Source organism: Drosophila bipectinata, chromosome 4 (genome assembly GCF_030179905.1).
Source record: "Drosophila bipectinata strain 14024-0381.07 chromosome 4, DbipHiC1v2, whole genome shotgun sequence".
Lineage (NCBI taxonomy): Eukaryota > Metazoa > Arthropoda > Insecta > Diptera > Drosophilidae > Drosophila > Drosophila bipectinata.
The window spans coordinates 15,512,902-15,538,662 of record NC_091740.1 but is presented as its reverse complement, the minus strand read 5'-3'; the positions used below and the strand labels follow the sequence as shown (position 1 = coordinate 15,538,662).

At 38.5% G+C, this 25,761-nt stretch overlaps 1 protein-coding gene across 3 annotated transcripts in view; it reads left to right on the top strand.

The window, feature by feature from the left end:
- The window catches only part of NfI (Nuclear factor I), a 262,100-nt gene that overhangs the window by 101,206 nt on the left and 135,133 nt on the right, over window positions 1–25,761 (top strand). For all 3 annotated transcript variants that reach the window (XM_043213373.2, XM_043213372.2, XM_043213374.2), the window contains 2 exons: window positions 24,775–24,930; window positions 24,996–25,599. In XM_043213373.2, coding sequence (XP_043069308.1) covers window positions 24,775–24,930; window positions 24,996–25,599 — 760 coding nt within the window. The remainder of the gene's footprint in view (window positions 1–24,774; window positions 24,931–24,995; window positions 25,600–25,761) is intronic.

Sequence of the window (25,761 nt, the reverse complement as noted above, 5' to 3'; positions counted from 1 at the left end):
ACCTGAATGACAGCATTGAGCTGTTTTGGGCTTTTGGCCATATTTGTTTTTTTTTGGCTGCTTGTATTGGTGTTGAAGCAATAGAAAGCCTCTCTTTGTCCAACTCTGAGTCGCCTCATATCCGTGAGCAAGGAGCCATCCGGCTATGCTAAATTCCACCAACCAAGAGTTGCATGCCTAATCAACCTTATATAAATAAAATTGATATTGTGAATCGAAATATAAGCGGCAGGTGTCGGGTTCGAGTACCAGCGTGGAGTGGGGAAGTAAAGAAAACCCAAAGATTGTTGCGAGGCTAATACAAAGAATTTTAAGTATAAGGTAAAAATGCAATTTTTTTAGTGCGCGCGAGTGCATTGCGCGCGAAAGAGTGCGCGCGAAAAGTAAAGCGAGCGAAAAGCGATGAGCAAAGCGAGAAAATAGCAGAGTGAGAGCTTTGTGAGAAGAGAGCTACATTGTTCTATTTATTTAGTTATTTAAGTTGTGTTATTAAAAAAAAGGGGCGTTCACCCGCTTAACTGCAGTAGTAACGAAAACGAAGAGTTTTTTAAATTATATTATGTCTTGCGAAACCACGCAGAAAAGTTTTTTGACTATTCTCGGATGTCTACTTCGAGTTTTGACTATATCTTTATATATAAAATTTTCGTGTCGCAGTTTTTGTAATAATACTCCTCCGAAACGGCTATACCGATTCTCATGAAATTTTGTGAGCGAGAGAGAGTGAGAAATTGAATTCTGTTCGACATACCAAAAATCGCATATAAAGCATACAAATCGCATACCGATTCTCATGAAATTTTGTGAGCGAGAGAGAGTGAGAAATTGAATTCTGTTCGACATACCAAAAATCGCATATAAAGTGGGTTACTATCTCATCACATTGACAAACTCATGCTACCATAGCATTTTAAATTAATTTAAACTGGGGCAAAAATCCTTCATCATTAAGTAAATACATTATTTCTATTTATGAGTCTTTTGTACAGTGAGCAATGCCAAGAAAACGCAAAGGGGGAGATTTTAGCCGTGATACAAGTAGATCTATAAACAGCCTAAATAGGCGCTTGCCAATCGCGTGAATGCACGTTGTGATTATACTAACCTTGATTCATTGTATCTCAGAGGTATCGTTATCGAGCTTGATGCTCTATTGAACGAGCACAAGGAATTGTTGAAAATATTCAAATCACATGCACCAATTACAAAGCGATAATCACGCTATCGTCATTAATACTGATAAAAAACCAGCTGAAGAGCTGCTCGCTTCGATCTTGCTTCATCTTGCTTCAACTCACAACTCCCTTCGCTTTCACTCTGACATCTTTCGAGCGATTGCATATGAAAAAGGTTGCAATGGCTTATTACTCGTCCGCACGCACTTTGACGTCCCCGATTTGTTTTACTGTGTTATTTATGTTGGGCTAAATAATTAATTAATGGAATCCAATGAACTGCGAATTGTCTACTAATCTCGCATCTTCTTGGGTGGTCCCTTGCAGTTGATGATAACTCGACTGTCAGGTGGCTGACAGAGGGACAGTAAGAGTTCCCAAAGATGAATTGGGAAACTTATGTTGAAAGGGTGACAGCCCTTCTTAACCTGATGTCCTAGAGACTCAGACAGTTTATCAGTTATAGGATTTTAACGACAGATTGTTGGAGTTATGTTTGTATGAGCATAGGTATGATCTCCAATGGGTCGTGCTTTCCGGCTATGCATGAGCTTCCGGCCAGACACTGCGCCAACAATTTGGCCGGAGGGAGCTTTCGGACGATCGGTTATTGCCGTCACCCAGTTGACTTAGTTAATTAGTACATACAATGTGTAGCCTAAGCCAAACCTAAGTCACCGCCTTTACAGGCCGTTAAATAATATTTTGTTCGTAAAACACGGACTTACCAGTTCTGCCGGCCTTTTCCTGAAACTAAATTAGGAAGGTATGCCTATTCGATGTTTTTTGTGAGGTTAAGCTGTCTAATTCTTAAACATAATGTCGTGGGTCTGATTTCCAATATATTCCTAGCGGTTTAAGCTTAATGATTAAAGTGATTGAGTAATATTTTATAAACAAAAAATGTTCAAAGAAAGAACTAAAAACGTCGACTTAATAAAAAGTAAGTAAACCATTATGTTGAACGGGATATCGACTGCACCAGTGACTCCCGAAAGAGTTACATGTTTCAGCAATCTCTTCACCATAAGGAAAAAAAGAACAAGCAAACAAATACAATGAAACAGGCACCCAATTTAAAAACTTATCCTCGAAAAACGCATGCTTGAAGGACAACCAGATAGCCAAAACAACACCTGAAGGAAGGCACATGCTCGCTCAACTAGGCCCTTTGGGGACAGGCAAAGACAGACAGACGAACATGCTTAGATCGACTCCTGAGTTGGGCCTGATAAAGAATATATACTCGTATATATTTTATTTATTTAGTCGGAGATGTCTCTTTTACTGCGATCCACCCACACTCTGCAAAAAATAGTGAAGCTCGCGTAACGAAAAAAGAATGGGAAAAACTATCAAAACGTTGAAGTGGCTTATAAAAATTAATGTAGGGAAACAGATATAAAAACAAATATATGAAAATCAAATGGTAAGCGATGATATTCCTTATAAAATAACAAGAAAGGAAGCTAACTTCGGACGAAGCCGAAGTGTATATACCCTTGCAGTTAAAACCGGATATATATTGCAAACATCGGATATAGTTGGCCGATCCTTTTGGGAATATGAATATATAATCCAATTTATTACAATACAAAATCTAAAAAAAGTCCCAAACTTCTATCTTCAAAAATACCAAAGTTGGTATTTCTACCAAAAACCATTTCCGATCGTTCAGTTATATGGCAGCTATAAGATATAGTCGGCCGATCGTTATGAAATTTGGTAGGTTGAAATAACTGACCAAAAATATAATCTGTACCAAGTTCCAGATTTCTATCTTCAAAAACACGAAAACACACGTTGGTCCATTTCCGATCGTTCAGTTATATGGCAGCTATAGTCGCCGATCCTTACAAAATTGTCGTATGGCATGTCGTATTATTTTGCTAAAAATAGTGCTCATGCAAAATTTGAACTCTCTAACTCTAAAAAAACCAAAGATATACCAGTTCCGATCAATCAGTTATATGGCAGCTATAGGATATAGTCGGCCGATCTAGGCCGTTCCGACTTATATACTGCGTGCAAAGAAAAGAAGGGTGTGTGCAAAGTTTCAAGTCGATAGCTTTAAAACTGAGAGACTAGTTTGCGTAGAAACAGACAGACGGACAGACGGACATGCTCATATCAACTCAGGAGGTGATCCTGATCAAGAATATATATACTTTATAGGGTCGGAGATGTCTCCTTCACTGCGTTGCACACTTTTGACCAAAATTATAATACCCTCTGCAAGGGTATAAAAATCAAAAGAAAGGAGCTACAACAAGTTTCCAGTTTTGGGAGCGGAGCGGGAGGTGGCGTGAAAAAATTTGTACACATGCTTGATCTGCGTGGATACTAAAGGAGCACAAGTTTAAAATCGTATAGTTTTATCTCTTATAGTTTCCGAGATCCACGCAATCAAAATTTGAATACACCGGTATGGGATCGGAATATAAATGTCTATTACTGTGCTTGGATTGCTAAATTATTGTAAAAGTCTGACCAGACTAAAGTATCTAATTTTAAACGGCTGGCATCTCTACTAAAGTCAAATCACGAAATTATATGTTACGCATTACTATATCGCGCTTTTAAGAAATCGTAATTTCTATCGCATAAAAATAGTATAAAACGTATCTAAAAAATTGCCAATTTGGATAAGTTTTGTTTACACTTGTTGAAATGCTACTTGCAAAAGCATGATCCTAAATGCGTAGAGCCTTTTTGCAGAGAACTGTATATTTTATTGTTGTTTATTGGTTCGCTGTCTAATTGGTACTAAAGAAAATTGGCAATGTTGCCATAGGTGCTGCTTATTCCTAGTGAGTACACACTGTTTGGATCTTAGGTCTTAAATATAAAGGTGGCAATACGAGCCAAAACTTAATTACTTAGCGATAGTTTCCAAACATCCCGGCCCACCCTGAAACACGGTTTCTGAAAGAGTTAGTTCTGCAATTTTCGTTATTGGCCCGGTCAATTCTCCTGATGCCATCTTGAGCCTTACTGCTCGCACGACGTTGTCCTTTCCTGGGAAGGTTTCGATCACCCTCGCTAGGTGCCATGATGCTGGTGGTGTGTTGGACTCCTTGTGAAATGTGGCCAAGATCCGCCTCCGGGATCGTCGTAAATAGTCGCCCGATCAGAAAATTGCTCATGGGTTAGTGTGCTGCTCCCAATGACTCATCGATGATGCATCGAACTGCTGATTCCCACTTTCCTCCCCAATGCACAGTGGTCCGGCTTGTATGGGGAGAGCGGCCAAAAATACTTCTAGTTGAGGTAGGGACTGGAAACTTGGCACAAAATATTTATATTTTTATTCTAAAATATTATGTTAAAGTCAGCCAGATCGGGCAACTATATCATATAGCTGTCATATAACTGATTGATCGAAAATGCTATAACTTTGGTGTTTTTATAGTCAGAGAGTTCAGTTTTTGTACGAGTGCTATATTTGACAAAATAATACGACCTACCAAATTCCACAAGGATCAGCCGACTATATCTTATAGCTGTCATATAACTGAATGATCGGAAATGGTTCTGGTAGAAATACCAACTTGAAGATAGAAGTTTTGGACTTTTTTTTTAGATTTTGTATTGTAATAGATTAGTTATATTATGATATTTTCATAAGGATCGGCAAACTATATCTGATTCTTGCGATATATATCCGCTTTTTTCAAATTGAGGTTAGGTTACTTGACAATTGAGGTTAGTAAACGATGACAAGCAAGGCTTCACAAAAAATCGCATAGCACAAAGAGGGGCAAAAGGTGGCAGCTGAAATTGAAAACATAGATTAAGCATACATTAACTAATATTAACAATCAAGTTTTGTTTCACGCGTACGCACACGTAACAACTTTTTGTCCAACTGAAAACAACGTCACTGGTAAAACAATTATTTTAAAACAATAATGCAACATATTATTTTATACAAATAAGGTAAATACACAGCGCATACCTTGCTTTTGGTAATTCATTACACTTTATGGCGATTAAACGCGATTTAATCTGGTTTTTAAGATCTTCCAAAGAGCAAAATTTTAAGCTGCGTGCGATTTCCACGTGTTCTTATTGTCTTTTTTCTCTCGCTATTCGTAGCACGTGGGAACGATGGAATGAAAAAATTCTTTTGTCGTTCTATTCATTGTCCAATTCATAAAATTAAAGCGGCAAATTTCAAACTTTTAATTTTTTATTTTTGACCTGTGAAACCGACCACTGTGCAATGTGGAGCACGCGTTGGGATGAAGGTCCATTGGATACCTTCGTCTGATATAGAGTTCGCAGCATGATCCGTGTGTTTTGTTGACCTCAGTAGCTGCTGCCGCCAGAAATGTTTCTGTAGATAAGTCGGTGGCGAGTTCTAGATGGATCGCCGACGTAACCATACATACGAATAGGCATATGTATCCCTTGCTGATGTGCGGTTTGCGCAGCATAGCGTCCTTCAGAAGAATGGGTCCTGCATAGTCGCATCCAGTATTTACGAATAGCAGTGCTTGCGTTATACGTACGCTGGGTAGATCTGCCATACGTTGATGCATTGTGTGTTGTCTCTGTCGAAAGCACGCCAAACAGTTGTGTGTGATTTTGCGTATCATATTCCGTGCGCTGAAAATCCAATATCGTTGCCGGACAATGACGAAGAGAGATGACCCTCCAGGATGCAGGTTGACTCGGTGCTCATGTTCTATTATCAAAAAGGTGATCCGATGAACCTTTGGAAGCAAAATGGGGTGTTTTGCCTCTGGCGCTGTGATTGTTGGATTCGTCCTCCCACTCTGAGCAGGTTGTCCTTGTCGATGAACGGTGAGAGCCTTAGCAATTTTGATTGGGTTCCTAGAGGCTTTTTAGCGAGCGGTAGCTGGAAGTCCTGTTGAAACCCAGATTGAGCGTGTTGCAGCCAACGGATTCTTGCTGACTTTATCTCGTCAAAGTTGCGAGAATTTGATGTTCGTTTCGAAGATGGGTTTTTCATGCGAGGAATGAATCGCAAAACATAACCAAGCGTGTGTATAAGCTTCAGCCAAGATGATTTGCGATTTAGAAGCTTATTTTCCGGAAGCGGATTTTCCGTTGTGACAAATACCTGCGCAGCTAGGCAGTTGGTTTTGATCTCGCTTCTATGAAAAGACGTTTGTTTGAAAGAGAAGAACAGTTGTGAGAACTGTTCAACTTTACTAAAAATTGATCTTTGTCCCTCAGCCATAAAGGACCCTTCACCATAATTGGAAATCAATGAGCTCGGATACTCCCAAGCCCCGGGATGCACAATCCTCTTGGTTCGATTTTGAGTCCACATGCCGCCATGCTTGCTTAGGGATGGTTTCCAAGATCTCGGCGGTGCGGTTCCCAAAAAACATCTTTAGTTGAGCTGGTGAGTACGCTAGCCATGATAGAACTATTGTGGAGTCGCTCCATGCATAGATTGTCAAATCCTTGTGTTTTAATCCAGCCTTGATGGATTGCAGAAGTTGGTTTAGAAGAAGTGCACCGCACAGTTCCAGGCGTGGCACAGATTTTTTCTTTAAGGTGCCACCCTTTTTTTTTGCTGCAAGTATGGCTACCGAAATGGTTCCATCGTCCTTAACCATTTGGCTGTACACTACGGCTGCGTATGCCTTCGTGGATGCGTCTGAAAATCCGTGCAATTCAATCTTGTCGGTGTCGCTCTCGACCAAGCGTGGTATCTGGAATTGTGCTAGGTTTTCTAAATCTGCTCGCCACTTGTCGGCTAATTTGTTCGGTAGTTCATCGTCCCATTTCAAATTCAACAGCCAGACTTTTTGAAATAGTATTTTGAATTAAACTACGGTTAGTGCTAATAGACCGAGAGGGTCGAATATGCGTGACACATACGACAACACTTGCCTCGTGGTGCAGCTTGGACTCTTTGCTAGATTCACAGTGTACGACATGGTGTACTTCTTAGGGTGCCAGTGCAGCCCTAGAACCTTTACCGATGAGTGTGAGGAACCCTTTTTATCCTCCGATTCAATGTATTTGGTATTCGATACCCATTTCCCGAGCTCTAGCTTAGCACAGGACATCAGTTGGAAGAAGTTGTCCCGATTTCGTCGCAGCTCGTCCTCACTATTGGATCCAGTGGAACGTCATCCACATCTTTCATCAAACGTCTTTCATCAAGATTTTTTCTGCACTTGGAAATTCCTTCTGGTGGTCAGCAGCCAGTTGCTCCAGTACTCGAACTGCTAGGAATGGTGCGCATGATGTTCCATACGTCACCGTGCAAAGTTGGAAATGTTTGATGGGATCTGACGGATTCTCTCGCCATTCAATTCTCTGAAAATTTCTATGTTTTTCGCTCACACAGATTTGACGGAAAATTTTGACTATGTCCGCTGAAAATACGTATACTGAACCGAAGGCACACAGCAAACAGGAAATTCCGTTTGTCGTTTGGAAATTCCTTCCGTTGGGAATTTTGCTAGGTGAAATTTCTCGCATGTGTCCTAGATTTTTATATTCTCTCATGAAGTTCACTTAATTGTTACGTAGCTGTTGATTTTGTGCTAAATGGAGTTCAACCGATTTCAACCGCTGGAAAGCTTCTTAAAGGGTGTCTGCGAATTCAGGATCTGAGGCTGTATAAGGAAGCTCCACGATGTATTCTCCTCGATGTATTCTTTTTCCCAGCACTAGCACCAAACATGCTCGCTGCCCCAAAGAATTTTGATTGGGCCACTTGTGCTGAATTGTGAATCTGCTAGTTGTAGATCGTTGAAGACTTTTAGTGCAGACGCGTGGACGGCCTGCCTTTTCAATGATGAAGTTATTTTTCTAAGCACGTGAGCCTAGACTACCAGTTGATCCTCTGAAATTCGGGATTGGTTGCGAAGGGTGCTGCATCCCCTTGCTGTGTCTGCTTTAATTGATGAAATTCCCGTGACAAATATGCGGGATGGCGTATGAGCCAAAGCCAGTTCTACGAGCCAGTTCTGAGCCTGTGTCCAAAAGGAGTCGACATGCTACCAAGTCCCTGTTAGCGTTTTGAACGTTGACCATAGACATGGGCAGGGTGCTTCTGTTTCATTCAAGTGATTGTGTTGAACTTGCAGTGCCTTGTGCACATACACTTGCTGCTTGCTGTGTGCTATGTGACTAATAGTCACCGGTTAGATCCTCACTAGTTTGAGCGATTGTACCAATTGCCAATTGCAGTTGAACGACGATCTGACCTCATGCCCAGGTTTCAGACAATTGTAGCATAGAGATGTTCTGTAGAATGGCATTTGCTGCACTTGTTTCCATCAAGCGCAACCAACGAATGTGTGACATTCTTTGTTTTGTCACCAATAGAGGTTGACGTTTTACCTCCAGTTGTTTCGCGTTAGCTTAGCTCCAGCTCCTCGCAACGCGGATCCAAAAATTTCCACACTGACTCCACACTGCGTTCGAGTATCTGTGTCCAGTTTTTCCAATGCCAGGTAGATGATCCAACAGTCTCGTCCTGTTTCCACAATGGCATCCAGACCACGCACGATTTCGCTTACGCTGTCTGACACCTTCCGCAAGGTGGCTGCATCAGACCTTATTGTTGTTGGCAGCTTCATAAACTGCTCCATAATTTAATTCACGATGTGCCGTGGACGATTATATCTTTCATTAAGTCGTTCCCACGCTGTGTTGTAAGCTGCATCCGTAAGAGTTAGATATCGCACTAAATTTGCAACTTCGTCGATTAGAAGAGATTTCAGATGATGAAATTTGTGCGTATATGTCAAATTCGCCTTGTTGTGAATTTTGCTCTTGTAAATGTCTTTGAAAGCTGGCCACACCGTTTCCAGCAAACCGTTTGATTTGAATTTTAGGCAATTCGCTTTGAGCTGATGCCTCTTTCATTGGTGCGGTACCTGAATTCACCGCACTGACGCCACATCTTGTAGGTCTTGGAAAGTTTGCAGTGGATCGATCTGCCGCAAACTGCTCGAACAATAGTTGTTGTTGTAGCAAACTGATTATTGCGTCGTTGTTGATTTGCAGTGCCGTGCTGCCGTTTTCGCTGTTCACAGTGGATGGGCTAGGTCGTGTACCTCTCATCGCCGAAAGTAATGAATGCGCCCGTATATACTTTCCCTCGTAGAAAGCGTTGTCAGGCTCCGGATCCACATAGCCATATACTTCGTGTAGACAAGCTATTTCATTACCAAATCATATGAATTCCTTCCATGTTGTGTTGAGATACTCCAGCCGCGAAGACAGAATCGCCGATGTGGCGTCTGATTGGTGCGCGTCCTCAGCCCAAGTCAAGCTGCGTGTGATATTGGCCTTGAGTCTGGCGCATCCCTTCACCAATGCTTTTAATAGCTACATTGAAGAACAATTACCGTGAGAACCAATGCACAGAAAACAACAAAAAGATTCGGCGCGAAGGACCTTTTTGCAGTGGACTGTATATTTTATTGTTCGTGATTGTTTCACTGTCTAATTGGTACTAAAGAAAATTGGCAATGTTGCCATAGGTGCTGCTTATTTCTAGTGTCGATACATTGTTTGGATCTTAGGTCTAAAATAAAAGTTGGCAATATGAGCTAAGATTTAATTACTAAGCGATAGTTCCCAAACAAACCACACAATTCCGAAGTGGGAATCTATGGCCAGCTAGAGCAGCCTTGACCTACGGCCGAATTTGTCGTCGCGGACACCACATCTCTCTGAGTTCGGTCGCGGGCACCAAATTCTCTCTGAGTGGCTAAGTGCAACGTGGCATCGTTGTCCTTAGTTCCTGAATTGTTCTACTCACCTAAAGGTGGAGATGCTGATACAGCCTAACATGCCAATGCATTTTTGGTTCAGAATTGTCATTCGACTGCCAGCATTCTACTGCAAAGCCGTTCTGGTGCTATTCTCCCTTCCCGGGCTCTGTTAGGTTCTGGTGTTCAGATGCATTTGACTACGACCCAACTATCCAGTCAGCTTTCGTTTTGTCCGGACGAAAATTCTGTTTGTGGGGTTCAGTCTCGACATTTTAAATTCTTCGCCTATGTCACAGAAATCAATGAAGTCTCAAAGATAACCGTGATTCAACCCACCAAACACATAAGTACCAAACGACAAAACAAAGTGAGTGTTCCGGTATTTTCATATCAATGTGACGTTGTCCTTTAAATCTTGGTTTCTGACAGAATCGGTTACGGACAAAAATGACCAAAAGTCAATAGTTGCGCATCCAGCTTCTAGTACGCTAGCAGAAAATAAAACACTCCCAACAGTCAGAAACGAAGAACGGAAACATTGAAAGGGAAAACATTAATCCAAGGATAATGATAGAACCAGCCCTTGAGGAGGCTAACATTCAAGACCTCTTAGATGCAAGACAAGTAAGAAATCAGGCAAGACCATTAGGTCCATTCGGAATTATAAAAAAGGAAGACTGACCTGAAAACAAAAACCGGCATACTTTCAAAAAAGCTATCAGTCTTTGAAGAAGCTTGGCACCGATTTTCTATAATCATTATAGAGTGAAGTCTAGGAAATCCACCTGACCATCTATGAGGACTATGCAATTGCAATGGACAGTCGATACAACAAGCACGCATACGTTACGCCTCTATGGCCAAGGTTAGCCCAACGCCAAATTGATGTTCAAATACCCCGGATAAACATTCCAAAATTCGATTGGGACATGATGAATTGAAAACAATTCCACGTTTTTTTTTTCTCCATGATCCATAAAGTTTACATGTCAAAAGTGAAAATGGTAAAGTCTGGGGCAATGCGGAGAGGTTGATACACCACATTCAGCTAATCAAGGGCAAACTATTTAAATGCTTGGCGCATAATAATGGAATCATATGAAAATCCTCGGCTTATTTCGAATGCAGTCATCCATCGGCTACTTCATCAGAGCTAAATAACTTCCTTGCTTCTTCTTATCGAACGGTCTTGTTTAGATTTCCATTTAAAGAAACAAAATAAAAAAAATTCACTCAATAAAAAAAAATCAGTATCTGTGATATATTTGGAGGTGAATTAATAAATTGTTCAAATTTGATCCAAGCATAGCTCGGCTCTGCACTTCCTCCTTTTTTTCTTTTCTCCTTTTTTTTCTTGTGCAATAGAGGTTCCTATTTCTATTTCTGCACTTTCTTTTGCATACTCCAATCGCTCTCTTCAAAGCTCCCACTTTGTGTCTGTTTGGTACAGTGATTCAAGGCACATTGTTTTTGAAACCTTATATACTTTTATATAAAAGTGGTTTTGCGATTATTATTGCGATAATTGTCGTGCTGTCCAAATCAAAATTCGATTTTTCATGAGACAGAATAAGAGCGGATTAAAGAATTTAATCACTGGTTTTCGCAAAATCAATGAGCAACTCTGTGCGCTTAAATCTTCAGTCTCTTAGTCTTTAGCCTTCAGCTGCAAAAAGAGTCTCCAAGCGTAAGAATTCCACTGTTAGTGATCCGATTCAGCCTACCCAAAGGGCTGCAACTGAGAATAATATTCCATCCGAATTTCTCAGCAAAAATGAGCAATTTTCCTATATGCCCTTCGCGGGATCATTTCAAGTTCGGGTCATTTCAGGGTTAGCCACCGTTGTACCTGCTACACCAAAACCCCTACAGTTGTAAGGGCCCTTGATACTACAGAGATTGACATCAAAGCCAAATAAAAAGTTGAAGGACATAATTACTTATGTAATTACTTATATAGTTATTAAACTATAAATATTCGTGGGTCCGCGATGAAGTTGAGGACTATTTTTTTGCCCAGCTTTAAGCCAGAAAACATTTTTGTCAAGGAACATTAACCTAGTACCGTAACCGACCACATGTTAGAACCACTGACCTACCTTTCCCCTCTTCGTCCATAAATTAAAAAAAAAACTAATCTCATCACTAACCCTTAGCTATCAGAATACAAGGGGGCAACGTAGCAAACTCTCTAACCTATATTCTGAAAGTTCTCTTTTTACATCCCATATTATAGACTTTACATAAATCCGAAGATCTTAAGCTCGGAAGTTTTTCCAAGTAAGTACCACCACTCTTAGACGTGATTGACCTCTGCGAAAAGGGGGAGGAGTCTTCATTTCAGTAGACACCCATTTCACTTCTAAAGAGGTTAAACAACAAAAGTTTGGTGATTTCGATTCTAAAATCATTATTTCGGTAAATCATTATATTATTTACAACAACCCTATTCATATATACCTCCTTCGTCTGAACCACATACATACTGGCATCATTTGTCCCCTGTTCAATCTGTTTTTAATCTTATGTCCGATTGTGACCAGCTTGTAGCTCTAGGTGACTTAAATATCTCAGAAATAAGGTGTTCTAATGTCAATAACTCACCATCTTTATCACTAATCAAGCAGCATGACTTCAGCGCAGGCATGTTTGTTAAGTCCCTTGGCCAAAATAACCATGCTTGAAATTCGCTAGGTCGGCTATTAGACTTATCCTTTTTATCTGATCCATTTGGTACCACTCTTTCCAGAGCTAACGCCCTTTTAACCCCATAGAAGCCAAATCACCCCACGCTTGAGGTTTCAATCAAACCATTTAAATAAATTATTTTCACCATTGGTCCGATATTCGGCCATGCCCCGATCTTAATGTCACCTTAGAAAAATTTAACTTTACTTTAAGTACATTTTTTGACTCCTGTATGATAAGGAAATATCCGTCCGCATCAACAAATCCTCCTTAGTTTACAAGGTGCCTCACTAACCTTAAAAATACTAAAAATTGGATCTTACTAAAATATAAAAAAAACCTGCAGTACTATAGATTTTTCATGATATCTACTAGCTCGGTCAAATTTTACCGTACATAACGCTGCACGGTTACAGGAATTATAATCGCCGCTGCCGGATTCAATTTGTTTAGGCTTCGAAGCAGTTTTATTGTAAACACCAAGCGCCAACATGTATCTTTTCATCCTCAGCTTACGCTTACAAAATTCTCCGAGAATAGCTATCAGATATTTTAAGGGTCAAACCCGTTTATTCGCCAGGCACCGATGGAGTATCAGGCTTTGTGCTAAAATACTGTGTCAGGCCTCTGTGCAAACCACTATCTAAACTTTTCAACTTATCTTTGGAAACATCGATTTTTTTTGATGGCTTTTGAAAAGGATTTCAAACTGATGTTATTTACATAGACTTCAGTAAAGCATTTGATTCAATCTATGACTCGTCTCCAGCTACTTAGATGGACGAACTGAAAGAGTCTTATTTAAAAATGTACATTCAAGAAAAGTCATCTTGGCCTGTTACTGTTTACTCTTTTTATGAAAGACTTTCCCCACTGTTTTGACGAACACTATGTTCAGCTTTGTATTCAATACAAATCCGCTTCTGCCCAATGCAAACTTCAGTCCGATTTCAAAAGTTTTCAAAAGTGATGTTTAGCGAATGACTTAATGCATCAATGCATTGAAATTCAAATTTTTTTTATCGTTCTTGCTCTCTCCAGGCTACGTATTTTCTTTATGGGATTGCCTTAGCAAAATTACCCAGGTTAATGATCTTGGTGTCCTGTTAGACTCAAAACTTAAATTCGCCGACCATATTTCGATAATGGTTAATGCGGCCAAAGGGTCCTTGTTTTTATTAAAAGGAAGTCAAAAGAATTGTGTCTGGACTCCCCAATATGGAGTACATCATGACCGCTTAGAATCCGTAAAAAAGAATTTCTTAACATTTTCCCTTAGAGGTCTTCCATTATACAGTAGCAGACGCTTGCTAATAACTTACTTTTACTTATTTTCTACATAACCTCTTCAATGGGGATGTAGAAATCCAGCATATACTAACACGCTTAAATTTCTAATAATCCTAATAAAATTCTAGTCTATACTAATAAAATAGTTCGACATATGCACAGCATGACCCTCTTTGTTGGTCCCTTATGTTGGTCTCTTAGGGTACTTATGGTCTCTTAGGGTACAATGGCCTTCACTTTCTTCCAAATTTAAAATCAAGTATTACTAACTCTTTTTAGCTTAATAAATAACAAATAGCTTAATAAATACTAGTTAATCGTTTCTCAAGCGCCCCTCGGTTATCTGGGCCTCTAAGCTTTCTAAAAGACCGCAAAAAAAAACCTGTGTGCGAATTCAAAATGTTTTCATCGTCCCAATTGATGGGATCGTCCCCACCTCCCGTTGGATCTCTAGTCAGAATGGAAAACTGTAGCTCTGACCCTCTGCCATTAAACAAATGTCACATCCCAAGACACATATTTGATGGAAAGGTTCCAGTCACACAAGAACTTCACAGTAGATATAGGGCATATGCATATGCAAAGCATAAAGTCTTTATAGAGGTAAAGAAAGTGGTCACACAGTGACGGTGCATAAAAATCAGGGGAGAAAAAAACAAAAACAAAACTAAGCTAAGAGCAGTAGCACATGAAAAAATATTTTTGGCTCTGCTCTCCTCTCGATCTTGATTTTTGGCTACGGCTACGAGGAGCACAGAATATTTTTTTCTGCTATTGTTCAAAGCTATAGCTTTGAACTTTTCGTAGCTCGGAGCAGAGCAGAGCAGACACTTTTCTTTTTTCTGCTACGGCTCCGCTCCCACTCTCGGAAAAAGTGACAGCGTGGCAATAGCAGAGCAATATTTCTATTCATCTCGCTGCTACGGAGTAGTAAATGCAAACCCTGCATAAAGTACAAAAACAAAAAAACCTCGGTCACCAGTTCTAAAGGCAGAGCCTACGCATAGGGTCAGACAAGATTTACGCTTGTCTTTAGACAAAGTTGGTTTCTTTTGGATAGACTTATTGTTTTGGGTTGGATAAGTGCAGCAGCTCAAATATACCACACGTTTCGGACAAATCGGATAGCCAAGATTCAAGGAAACAGTCTCAATGGCGACACGTATCATCCGCTAATAATGCAATGATGTATCGTCTAAAGCAGTAGAGGGCAAGCTCACAGTTCCCATAGCACATGTGCATAGAAGCTCTCTCATTTGCTCCCATTTAAAGTCATTTGACAGCCCAAACTTAAAAAAAATGTTTCCACTCAGAAAAATTTTCTTAGAAATTGGGATGAAATGAAATAAAAAACTACGTGTTTTTTTCAGTAAATACTTTGTACTCATTGTTTTTGCTACTAAAAATCAAACTCAAATTTTAAACATAAGTGCGTTTTCCCCTTCACTAGTCTAGAAAGACATCCGTCATCAACGCATAACAAAATTTTTGTTCTTTGGTCCTAGGAAGTACTGGGCCAACAAGCCAACCATTATTTCGATCAGTTTGGAACAGAAACTTGGAGCAGAAACAAAATTCTTCAGCACAGCAGCGGCAAAGGACGCGTTTGAACAACTCCACAGCAACTCCTTCCACAAATCCTTGGCCGACTTATATCGTATATATATATAGGCTATACCTTATAGTTGTCATATATCTGAAATATCGAAAATGGTGAAGAAGCTAGGAGCTTGGGATTTTTTTTTTTTATTTTAATAAATTGGTTGGTCATAATGATTGGCCAACTCTATCCGATTTTTGCGATATATATCCGGTTTTTCTTGTTTTTGTTTGTTATTCTCTTAGTACTATTATCAATTATGTTATATTATTTATGTCAATTATTTATTATCAATTATGTTATAATTATTAATATTATTATATCAATTATAAGTAAATTAAGTTAATGGGATATTTATATTTATGCTTATTGATTTATTTATGTTGAATGTTGAGCTGAGTGGTACATTTGAGTGGTTTTAAAAGTTTTCTTTGGATTTATTACCATAGAGCTTCGGAGATCATGCGTAAGATTTTGGTTTGAATAATTCTAATTGAGTAGTTTGTTCCTGTACGCTTTTTCATGCATTTTCTGATGCACTGGTAAGGTTTCTAATAATTGGCTTATTATTAGAGAGTGCATAATTACATAACTACACATGTCAATTGATGTGGTCACTAAGCATGTGCAGCTGCTAACAGGTGCCCTAACTTCACTGGTAATAGATGGGCAAAAGTTCTTAATTTCCTAAAAAAAATTCGACTTGCTAAGATGAGACAAAGTGTTTTCTCCATATTTCTTTAAGATTAAGTCTCCAAAATTTAGTGCTGTTTAAGGCGCTTTTGATGTTTGAGTGCCCTGTACTACATGATTCATATTTTTCAGAAATATTGATGACGGTGCTTTCGGTCTTTGAGTGGTCCAAGCTGTTTGTGTCGAAATAAACAATGACTGCGTGTTCGGGGTGCATATAGCGCAAACTTCCTACTGCCGGGGTGCTAGTTTACTTTTTTTTAAACTGGTTGCTAGTTGAATTATGGTTTCTTCTTAGTTTAGTTCTAACAAGCTTCACTTTTCCAAATAATGTACTTTTAAATTTTTCTTTTATATTTACATGGGTCGTATGGTATCCGCACAGATTAAGTTTGTGTCAAAATTTTGCTAGGCCCACTCCCGGACCCAAAACAGAAATCTGGTGTTAGCGACAGTTCGTTAATGTTTTTTACCCTTGCAGAGGTTATTATAATCTTGTCCAAAAGTGTGCAACGCAGTGTTGGAGACATCTCTGACCTTATAAAATATACATATTCGTGATCAGGATCACCTCCTGAGTTGATATGAGCATGTCCGCCTGTCTGTCTGTTTCTACGCGAACTAGTCTCTCAGTTTTAAAGCTATCGACTTTGCACACACCCTTCTTTGCTTTGCACGCAGCATATAAGTCGGAACGACCGGGATCGGCCGACTATATCCTATAGCTGCCATATAACTGATTGATCGGAAATGGTATAACTTTGGTGCTTTTAGAGTAAGAGAGTTCAAATTTGACATGAGAGCTATTTTTGGCAAAACATTACGACATGCCAATTTCATACGGATCTGCCGACTAAATCCTATAGCTGCCACATAACTGAACTATCGGAAATGACCTTACTTTCGTGTTTTTGAAGATAGAAAGCTGAAACTTGGTACAGATTATATTTTTGGTCAGTTAATCCGTCCTACCAAATTGTATAACCATCGGCTGACTATATTTTATAGCTGGCATATAACTGAACGATCGGAAATGGTTTTTGGTAGAAATACCGACTTTGCTATTTTTGAAGATAGAAGTTTGGGACTTTTTTTTAGATTTTATATTATAATAAATTGGGTTATATTATCATATTCTCATAAGGATCGGCCGACTATATCCTATAGCTGCCATATAACTGAATGATCGGAAATGACCCAACTTTCGTGTTTTTAAAAATAGAAAGCTGGAATTTAATACAGATTCCATTTTTGGTCAGTTGATCCAACCTACCAAATTTCATAAGGATCGGCCGACTATATCCTATAGCTGCCATATAACTGAAGGATCGGAATTGACCCAACTTTTGTTTTTGAAGATAGAAAGCTGGAACTTGGTACAGATTCTAGTTTTGGTTTGGTCAGTTCATCTAACCTACCAAATTTCATAAGGATCGGCCAACTATATCCGATGTATGCGATATATATCCGGTTTTAACTGCAAGGGTATATCAACTTCGGCTCCGCCCGAAGCTAGCTTTCCTTTCTTGTTGAAAATGTTTTGATGCAAAACTGTGGAATGACTAATTCACATATATTAATCAAAAAGCAACCCAATCGGATAAATTTTTGAGTTATAGACTTTTTAGTCTGCTTCCCTACTGAATCGGTAATACAACCGAGTTTGATCACTTTTCCTGGCCCAAATTAATATCTCCTGAACGAACCAGGATAGGCACTGCCCACTATTAAAGAAAAAAATTCGATCATCCTAATTATCACATGGCAACTCGAAAACTAAGCGAGATATTTCAATTTGATTTTTTTATAGTGTTTTATAAAACCATAGTCTTCTTTTATATGAATATCTATATGAATAATATGAATATCATTAAAAGTGCATAAAAGTGCACTTTCTTATTTCACTCCTTTAGAATAAATAGAATAAGTTTCATTGACGGACTCGGCCGGACTTAGTTTAAATCTCTTTTTATACCCTTGCAGAGGGTATTATAATTTTGTCCAAAAGTGTGCAACGCAGTGAAGGAGACATCTCCGACCCTATAAAGTATATATATTCTTGATCAGGATCACCTCCTGAGTTGATATAAGCATGTCCGTCTGTCCGTCTGTCCGTCTGTCTGTCTGTCCGTCTGTCTGTTTCTACGCGAACTAGTCTCTCAGTTTTGAAGCTATCGTCTTGAAACTTTGCACACACCCTTCTTTCCTTTGCACGCAGTATATAAGTCGGAACGGCCCGGATCGGCCGACTATATCCTATAGCTGCCATATAACTGATTGATCGGAAATGGTATAACTTTGGTGTTTTAGGAGTAAGAGAGTTCAAATTTGACATGAGAGCTATTTTTGGCAAAACATTGCGACATGTTAACATGACCCAATCCGTGTTCCTTAAAAGCCGGTTGTGGTGTTCGAGAACTTCTGAAAAGATATGAAAAAGCAAGCTCACGAGCGGCAAATGCTTCTCGAGAAACTCTTCGACTAATCATCATCAACGCTAGAGTCACGAAGACGAAGTGCTGTAGTGCTTGTACTCGTCCAGCAACAAAGTAGTAGCATAAACACCGGAACTCTTTCACATGACTTATTTCTTGCCACCAGCTCTCGAAGGTTGCGGCTAGCTCGCCTGGTTCCTAGTTACTTCTCTCCACCAAACCTTTTGCGTCAGTAACTTAGTGGGCACTATGTAGCTAGTCAAAAGCCCAATAGGATCAAACGCGTAGGGACGCGTTCCCCGGTCATCTTGCTGCAGCAGATAGTATTTAATAGCCTGGAATCATCTGTAGCTGGATGCTAGCACATGGCCAATACCTTCAACTAAAACTCGCTCTATTCAACGTTTTTGTTGGTGCCTTGGTATGTTGGATAGGATGGCTAGGCTAGGATAGGACTGCTAGGAGTTATACGACGTTCAGAATGGCTGCTGCGGCGAAGTTTAGATTGTTTGGCCTCTCAACCCCGAACCCCTTGCGCTCTTAACCTGCGGCAGGTACCACAACTTGTCACTGTTGCTATAGATGACCTCCCACCGTCGGTCTACGTCGTAGACGTCGTGAGAATCCTTTCTTGACGTATTCATATATAGTTCCATTTTGAGGCCTGTGTGAAATTTGTGCTGCGCTCTATCTTCCTTTTGATGTTGACCATGCCATATAATGCCATGCCAGGGGTATTCTTAACCCTCTACTGCCCAAATTTTCTTTTCCTAGAAAAAAATTATTTGTGGATTTACTATGTATCAAAAGTGAATGTTTGTTTTAGAAAAATTTTTATTTTTGCTCGGATCGAGTTTTTTATGACTATACCCTTGGACCGCCTAGAATTTTTTTACATGTTTTATTGTAAATGATGGTTTTTTATGGTTTTAGTTTTTGGTTTTTTTATAAAAATCTGCAAAATATGAAAATGTTCTCGTATTTTTCAAATTGATTTGTTGACATTGTGTTTCATTTTGTTGTAAATGCGTACTCCCCCCAATATGAACGAACATTTGGGTTGCGAAAAACTGACATCAAAAATAGAATGCCAATAAATTTTCGAATTTCTAAATTTGTTGTGGAAAACGAAGTATTGGCATTCTTTTTGGCAGCATACAAATTGGTTTTCTGGGTGATATGTTTAATAATAGTATCATTCAAAAAAAATTGAAAACACTTCAATGGTGTATCCAGATTTTTAAGTTCTGCGAGGTCAGGCTCATTAAAGGATATTGCTGATTTATACATGACAAGGTTCGTTTGGTGCCACAAAATCTTTTTGATAAGCGGTGCTTTTGTGTCGATACTCCAAACAGATCCAAATTCAGCTATTGTGCTTTCCTTAACATAAGCAGTTTTATGCTCAGCCGGCGCTTTACGTTTGCGTTTCTGTGCTTGAGGTGAATTGGACGCAATCGAACTTGAGGATGAAAACAATTTTGTAAAAGCAGTAGAACTTTCCCTTGAAGTTACACAAACCTCTCTAGCCACATAGAATCTGACATATGTAGCACTTTTTCAATCGCTTCTTCATCTTCCTCATTGACAGGAAGTGCTGCCTCAAAAACACCATTAGTCAAATCATCCTCCAATTCTTCTTCTTTTTCCTTATCAATGTCAAAATCAACAGAATTTAATAATTTTTCAATCTCCACGTCGAAAAGAGCGGATAGCTTATTTACTTATCGTCGTTTCATGTCTACTGAAGCAATTATTTGTACTTCAAAAAGTCATAAGTTGTTTCCCTTTTAAACTTACCTTATACATTTTTATTCGCGCATTGTCCCAAGACCGCCTCTAGACGGGATACTTTATAAAAGCAATAAAAAGCTAACGAAAACGTATTTTTAGTGTGGGTTTCGTATTTTGCGTCCTTGAGTATATCAGCAACACGGTATAATTTTTGTCCCAGCAGCAAACTATTAATAATATTTTTAAAAAATGTTTACGTTTTTCACTTTTTACAAAATAATTACTTCGTCCGAGTTGCACAAATTTGCTGCTTTAAATGAATACAGCAACTTGCGCAAGCTCTAGTATGTATTCCAAACGCAACACACATATTTTTTGGACTTCCCCGAATTAGAAAAAATTCAAAAAAGAATCAAAACGAATGAAACTAATAAAATAACGGTATTTTTAACATTACCCGTCTAGAGGCGGTCTTGGGCACTAGAGGGTTAATAGCGCATGATCCAATCGAGTAAGGATTGTTACCTCTGCGTTGCTTTATGGCGTCACTGGTAGGCGTGCGCATGCATTTGTCGCCTTCACATTTTCCTGACGTAAGCTCTGCATTTAAATATTTATAACAATTATAGGCTGCCGCCGTCTCTAATACGGCTTACTACATAGAATATTGACCAGTACTATGGCTGATCCTCAAACTTTTGAAGATCAGGCAATCTACGTGGGGCCCATCTATTTGACAAGCTCGCTGCTGCATTGAATTCGGGTGAGGGCATGATATCGCATGGTTGTGCTGTGGCTCCCGTAATGCGTGAACGTTCTGACTGCACCTTGGCTGCGACATAACATGGCGGCAAGAAGCTAATGGTTGTAAAGCGTGGACTTAAATATGGCGACAAGCTTCCGTTCAATTGTGGTGATTTGCAGGCCAAGGTTCATCATAACATGGAGTCACTGACTTAGTGGCCCCGAACAAAAATTTTCACTCAAGAGTTGTTTCCCCGTTGCTGTCAAGCATAGCACCTTTCCTACTTATTGGATATCTGGCACCCTATCAGGATTCCCGTTCTATATTTTCCTCTGCATGTAAGAGCTCCTTCTCCGGAATCGCAATGTTTTTTATGAGTGTCGCAATCTGTGTAGTCGTTGGGTCCAAAGCGTGTCCTTGCCGTTCCGCTTGAGCAGTGTTTATGGTTGGTTTTACCCCACTGTTCTTCGGCCCGTGGTCTCTAAGTGTACAGTGTATCAGGTGCTGCAGATGTGATTCTTTAAATTGATTAAGTCTGTCTATGCTGCGTATGTGCGCTTGGACTTCCAACTCCAAGCAAGCGAATAAAGATTGGAGCTGCCTCTTACACTCTGCCTTTCACCAAAACAAAAAAATACAATATCTTGTATCTTATAATGAACGTTAAAGTGGTGCGAAACCCAAACCTGACTATTTTATGTAGTTTGTGCTAATATTTGAAGTGTTTTTGCCGACTGAATGGGGGCTGTTAGGGGAATGGTAACTTTAATTTCCATTTAATTCTTATTAAAGTCCCTTTTTTAACCTATTTTTCCCTCACGATCTGAAACTCTAATGGTTTTATCTGGATTAATCTCCAAACATTTCATTAAATTATATTATATTACAATAATTTAACTATAAGCCAAGTTCACTGTGAAATAAATGTCCAGTAAGAACAGTTTTAAATAAGGAGTACCCCTGTTATATAAAAAAAACAACAAAAAAAAAAACTAGGCGCTTACTTGACCACAATTAATGCAAGTGAGATGATCGTCCTCTGATATGTTGCATAGTGCTGTAAGATATTTCTAAGCACTCTCGCCTCATGTAACGTACAGTATACTTTGCCGGCAGTAGTTTTAATAGTCCATAACCTTGACATTTGTAGCATATGATACTGTCCATCTTTTCCTGAAGATTTCCTCCAATAGTTGTCTTTGTCTTCCGATAGTTTTAATTTTCGACACTATTTTGTTATTGCACCTGAGGGAAAGATTAATGATGATGATGTTAATGAAAATGAAGTGGTAGGGAATTATTTCTTCAGGTCCTCTTTACTTGATCCTTCCTTCTTTCAGAAAATAAATTAGTCACATGATGAATTACCGAATAATAGAATTATTTTATAATTAGCCAATTAATTAGTTTATAATCAGGCCATTGCCGAATTGAACCAGAAAGTATAAAAATCACTTTTTCGAAAATTCAAATTTAATATAAATTTAAAATGTTCAACATTACTAAAACTTTACTGGAACCAATACCAATCTTTTGAAACAATTTTTTCACACGAAGTATTCACCGTCAACCATTTCGGTTCAGCTTTACACTTATAATATCCAAGCAGCGAACATTGGGAACTAAAGAACTGCGCCGAGAAATTCAGGTCGGTACGCTGGAAAAAAAAAAATAATAAATCAAATGTCACTTGCTTTCTTAATCTTCACTTACTTTCCTACCATAGTAGACAGGAATTAATTAACTTGCCTTCACTAAAAAAACGTAGAACGATACTGAAAGTCTGTTTCTTACACAACGCTTTTATTATACTAAAATATGGACTACAAACAATTTTCCTCCTTAGCCATTGTAGTCCAACAAACGCCCAACATGATTACTATTTTACATCTTCTATTCTTAATTCTTTATCTGAGCAACAATCTTCCCGGTAATCTCCTACAGTTTTTTTCAAACTCGGATCTATCTCTGCGATTTTCCGATTTTGAGCTCTCCTATTTGTCTTACTTGATAGCTCAAGCTTAAAAAAAAAGGTTTTCATTGAGAAAGTAGTTTTTCATTTTTCGCAAGAAAATATGCTAGCTTTCTTAATAAAAAAGGCACTTAAGTGCCCATTCAAACCAAACAAAAAAAGTTTATTTTTGTCTTAGAGAATGCTCTTTCTTATTGTTTTTTGCTGCTTACGCACACAATCAAATGTTAAAATGTGTGCATGTTGGCCAACACACATGTGTGCATTTATATAAATAACTAAGTAGGTCTTAAGTAAGTCATTTGATTCATTAATCATCAGAGACATCAGAAATTATAATCTTATATTATGAAAACGTTCTGTTCTCGGCTTTCTTTCGAAAATCTCGAATGTTAAAAATATGTCTAACAAGAAAGGAAAGCTAACTTTGGGCGGAGCCGAAGTTGATATACCCGGTTGAAGTTGATTGCAGTTAAAACCGGATATATATCGCAAACATCGGATACAGTTTGCCGATCCTTATGAGAATATCATAATAAAACCAATTAACTAAAATAAAAAATCTAACAAAAAGTCCCAAGCTTCTATCTTCAAATATGCGAAAGTTGATATTTCTACCAAATACTATTTCCGATCGTTCATTAACCATATGGCAGCTATAGAATATAGTAGGCCGATCCTTACGAAATTTGGCATGTCGTATTTTGACAAAAATAGCGCTCAAGTAAAGTTTGAACTCTCTTACTCAAAAAATACCGAAGTTATACCATCTCCGATCAATCAGTTATATGGCAGCTATAGGATATAGTTGGCCGATCCCGGCCGTTCCGACTTATATACTGCGTGCAAAGGAAAGAAGAGTGTGTGCAAAGTTTCAAGACGATAGCTTTAAAACTGAGAGACTAGTTCGCGTAGAAACAGACAGACAGACAGACGGACAGACGGACATGCTCATATCAACTCAGAAGGTGATCCTGATCAAGAATATATATACTTTATAGGGTCGGAGATGTCTCCTTCACTGCGTTGCACACTTTTGGACAAAATTATAATACCCTCTGCAAGGGTATAAAAATAGAAGTTAAAAAATTATGTAGATGGCATCTAGTGTCTCTCAGGAGTCCTCCTTTGTTGTTTTCTTTTTGACTCTGATCTTCAAAATGTTAGTTGCTAAGGCGTTACCTGGGTCAATTTAACCATAGGATATCGGTTAAAAATATTATTTCTGTAAACATTAATAAAACGAGGAAAACAAATTTCAGAAATTTAACATGGGTCCAAAAAGTTTTACAATCATACTATATAAGAAATAAGATACATATCTCTATCTTTCTGTAATACTGATATTGATACTGATTGTAAATTTAAATTGAATCATTGAAAAAAACTTGTCTTGGGGTTAAACTCCTTCCGGGGCGTGTGGAACTTGTCTTGGGGTCATACTTCTTCATATTCTAATTCCTGATCTGTGGGACTCAAAATAACATCTGGAACTGCTATATTTTACTGTATCTTACCGTTACCGATCGTTAGATATGATGATATGATTATGATTTTTATAAAATCCTCTTCACATTTTTAAATCTGTATTTTGTTTCTTTGTCTACGTTTGAAATAATTAAATTTTTACTTGTCTCTAAGTTTTAATTAATTTTAAGATCGTCTTTAATAAAAAATTTAATATGTATATAGTAATATTTATATGAAATAATTTTATGAAAACAGGATGAATTTCACCCCTTTATTGAGGCTCTTTTACCATACGTAAAGTCATTTTCCTACTCATGGTTTAATTTGCAAGCCGCAAAACGAAAATATTATAAGAAACATGAAAAAAGAATGTCATTGGAAGAGGAAAGACACTGCAAGGATGAACTGCAGGTAAGGATAAATATATTTCTACTAATAATGAAGTGAGTGTCATTTTATAAATATACTTATTATAGAATGAAAAGAGTGAAGTAAAACAAAAGTGGGCCTCACGATTACTTGGAAAACTCCGAAAAGATATTACTCAAGAAAGTCGGGAGGATTTTGTACAATCAATAATCGGCAAGCGCCAATCTATTTGTGTGCTTTCAAATCCTGACCAAAAAGGAAAAATGCGTCGCATTGACTGTTTGCGACAAGCTGACAAAGTGTGGAGACTTGATTTGGTTATGGTCATCCTTTTTAAAGCAATTCCATTAGAAAGCACAGACGGCGAGCGCTTGGAAAAAAATCCGGACTGCCTACACCCAGGCTTGTGTGTTAATCCATATCATATAAATGTGTCTGTCAGAGAGCTTGACTTATATTTGGCTAACTTTATAAACACCCATAATTCAGTTCCACACACAAGCTCGAACTGTTCCACCATAGTACGTTCAATATCACGATCACCTCTGTTGACATTATATAATCGTAGTGATTTATCGAATAAAAAGGATGATGGTGAAGATATGAAAAATGAGAAAATTAAGCACAACCCTTATAATGGAGTAATGTGTAACGATATTATTTTAGCAACTGGAGTGTTTTCGTCAAAAGAACTATGGGAACTATCAAAAGGTACTGTTCTTCTTGTCATCTGAATATATGTTGTCAAAAAACTTTTATAAATTAGACATACGGAATCACACCATAAACATTTTAAGGTTTTGAAAAAATTTCGTTAATTCGAAAAAATTCCATACATTTTGGTCGTACTACATTCGTAGTATTTGGCGCAAC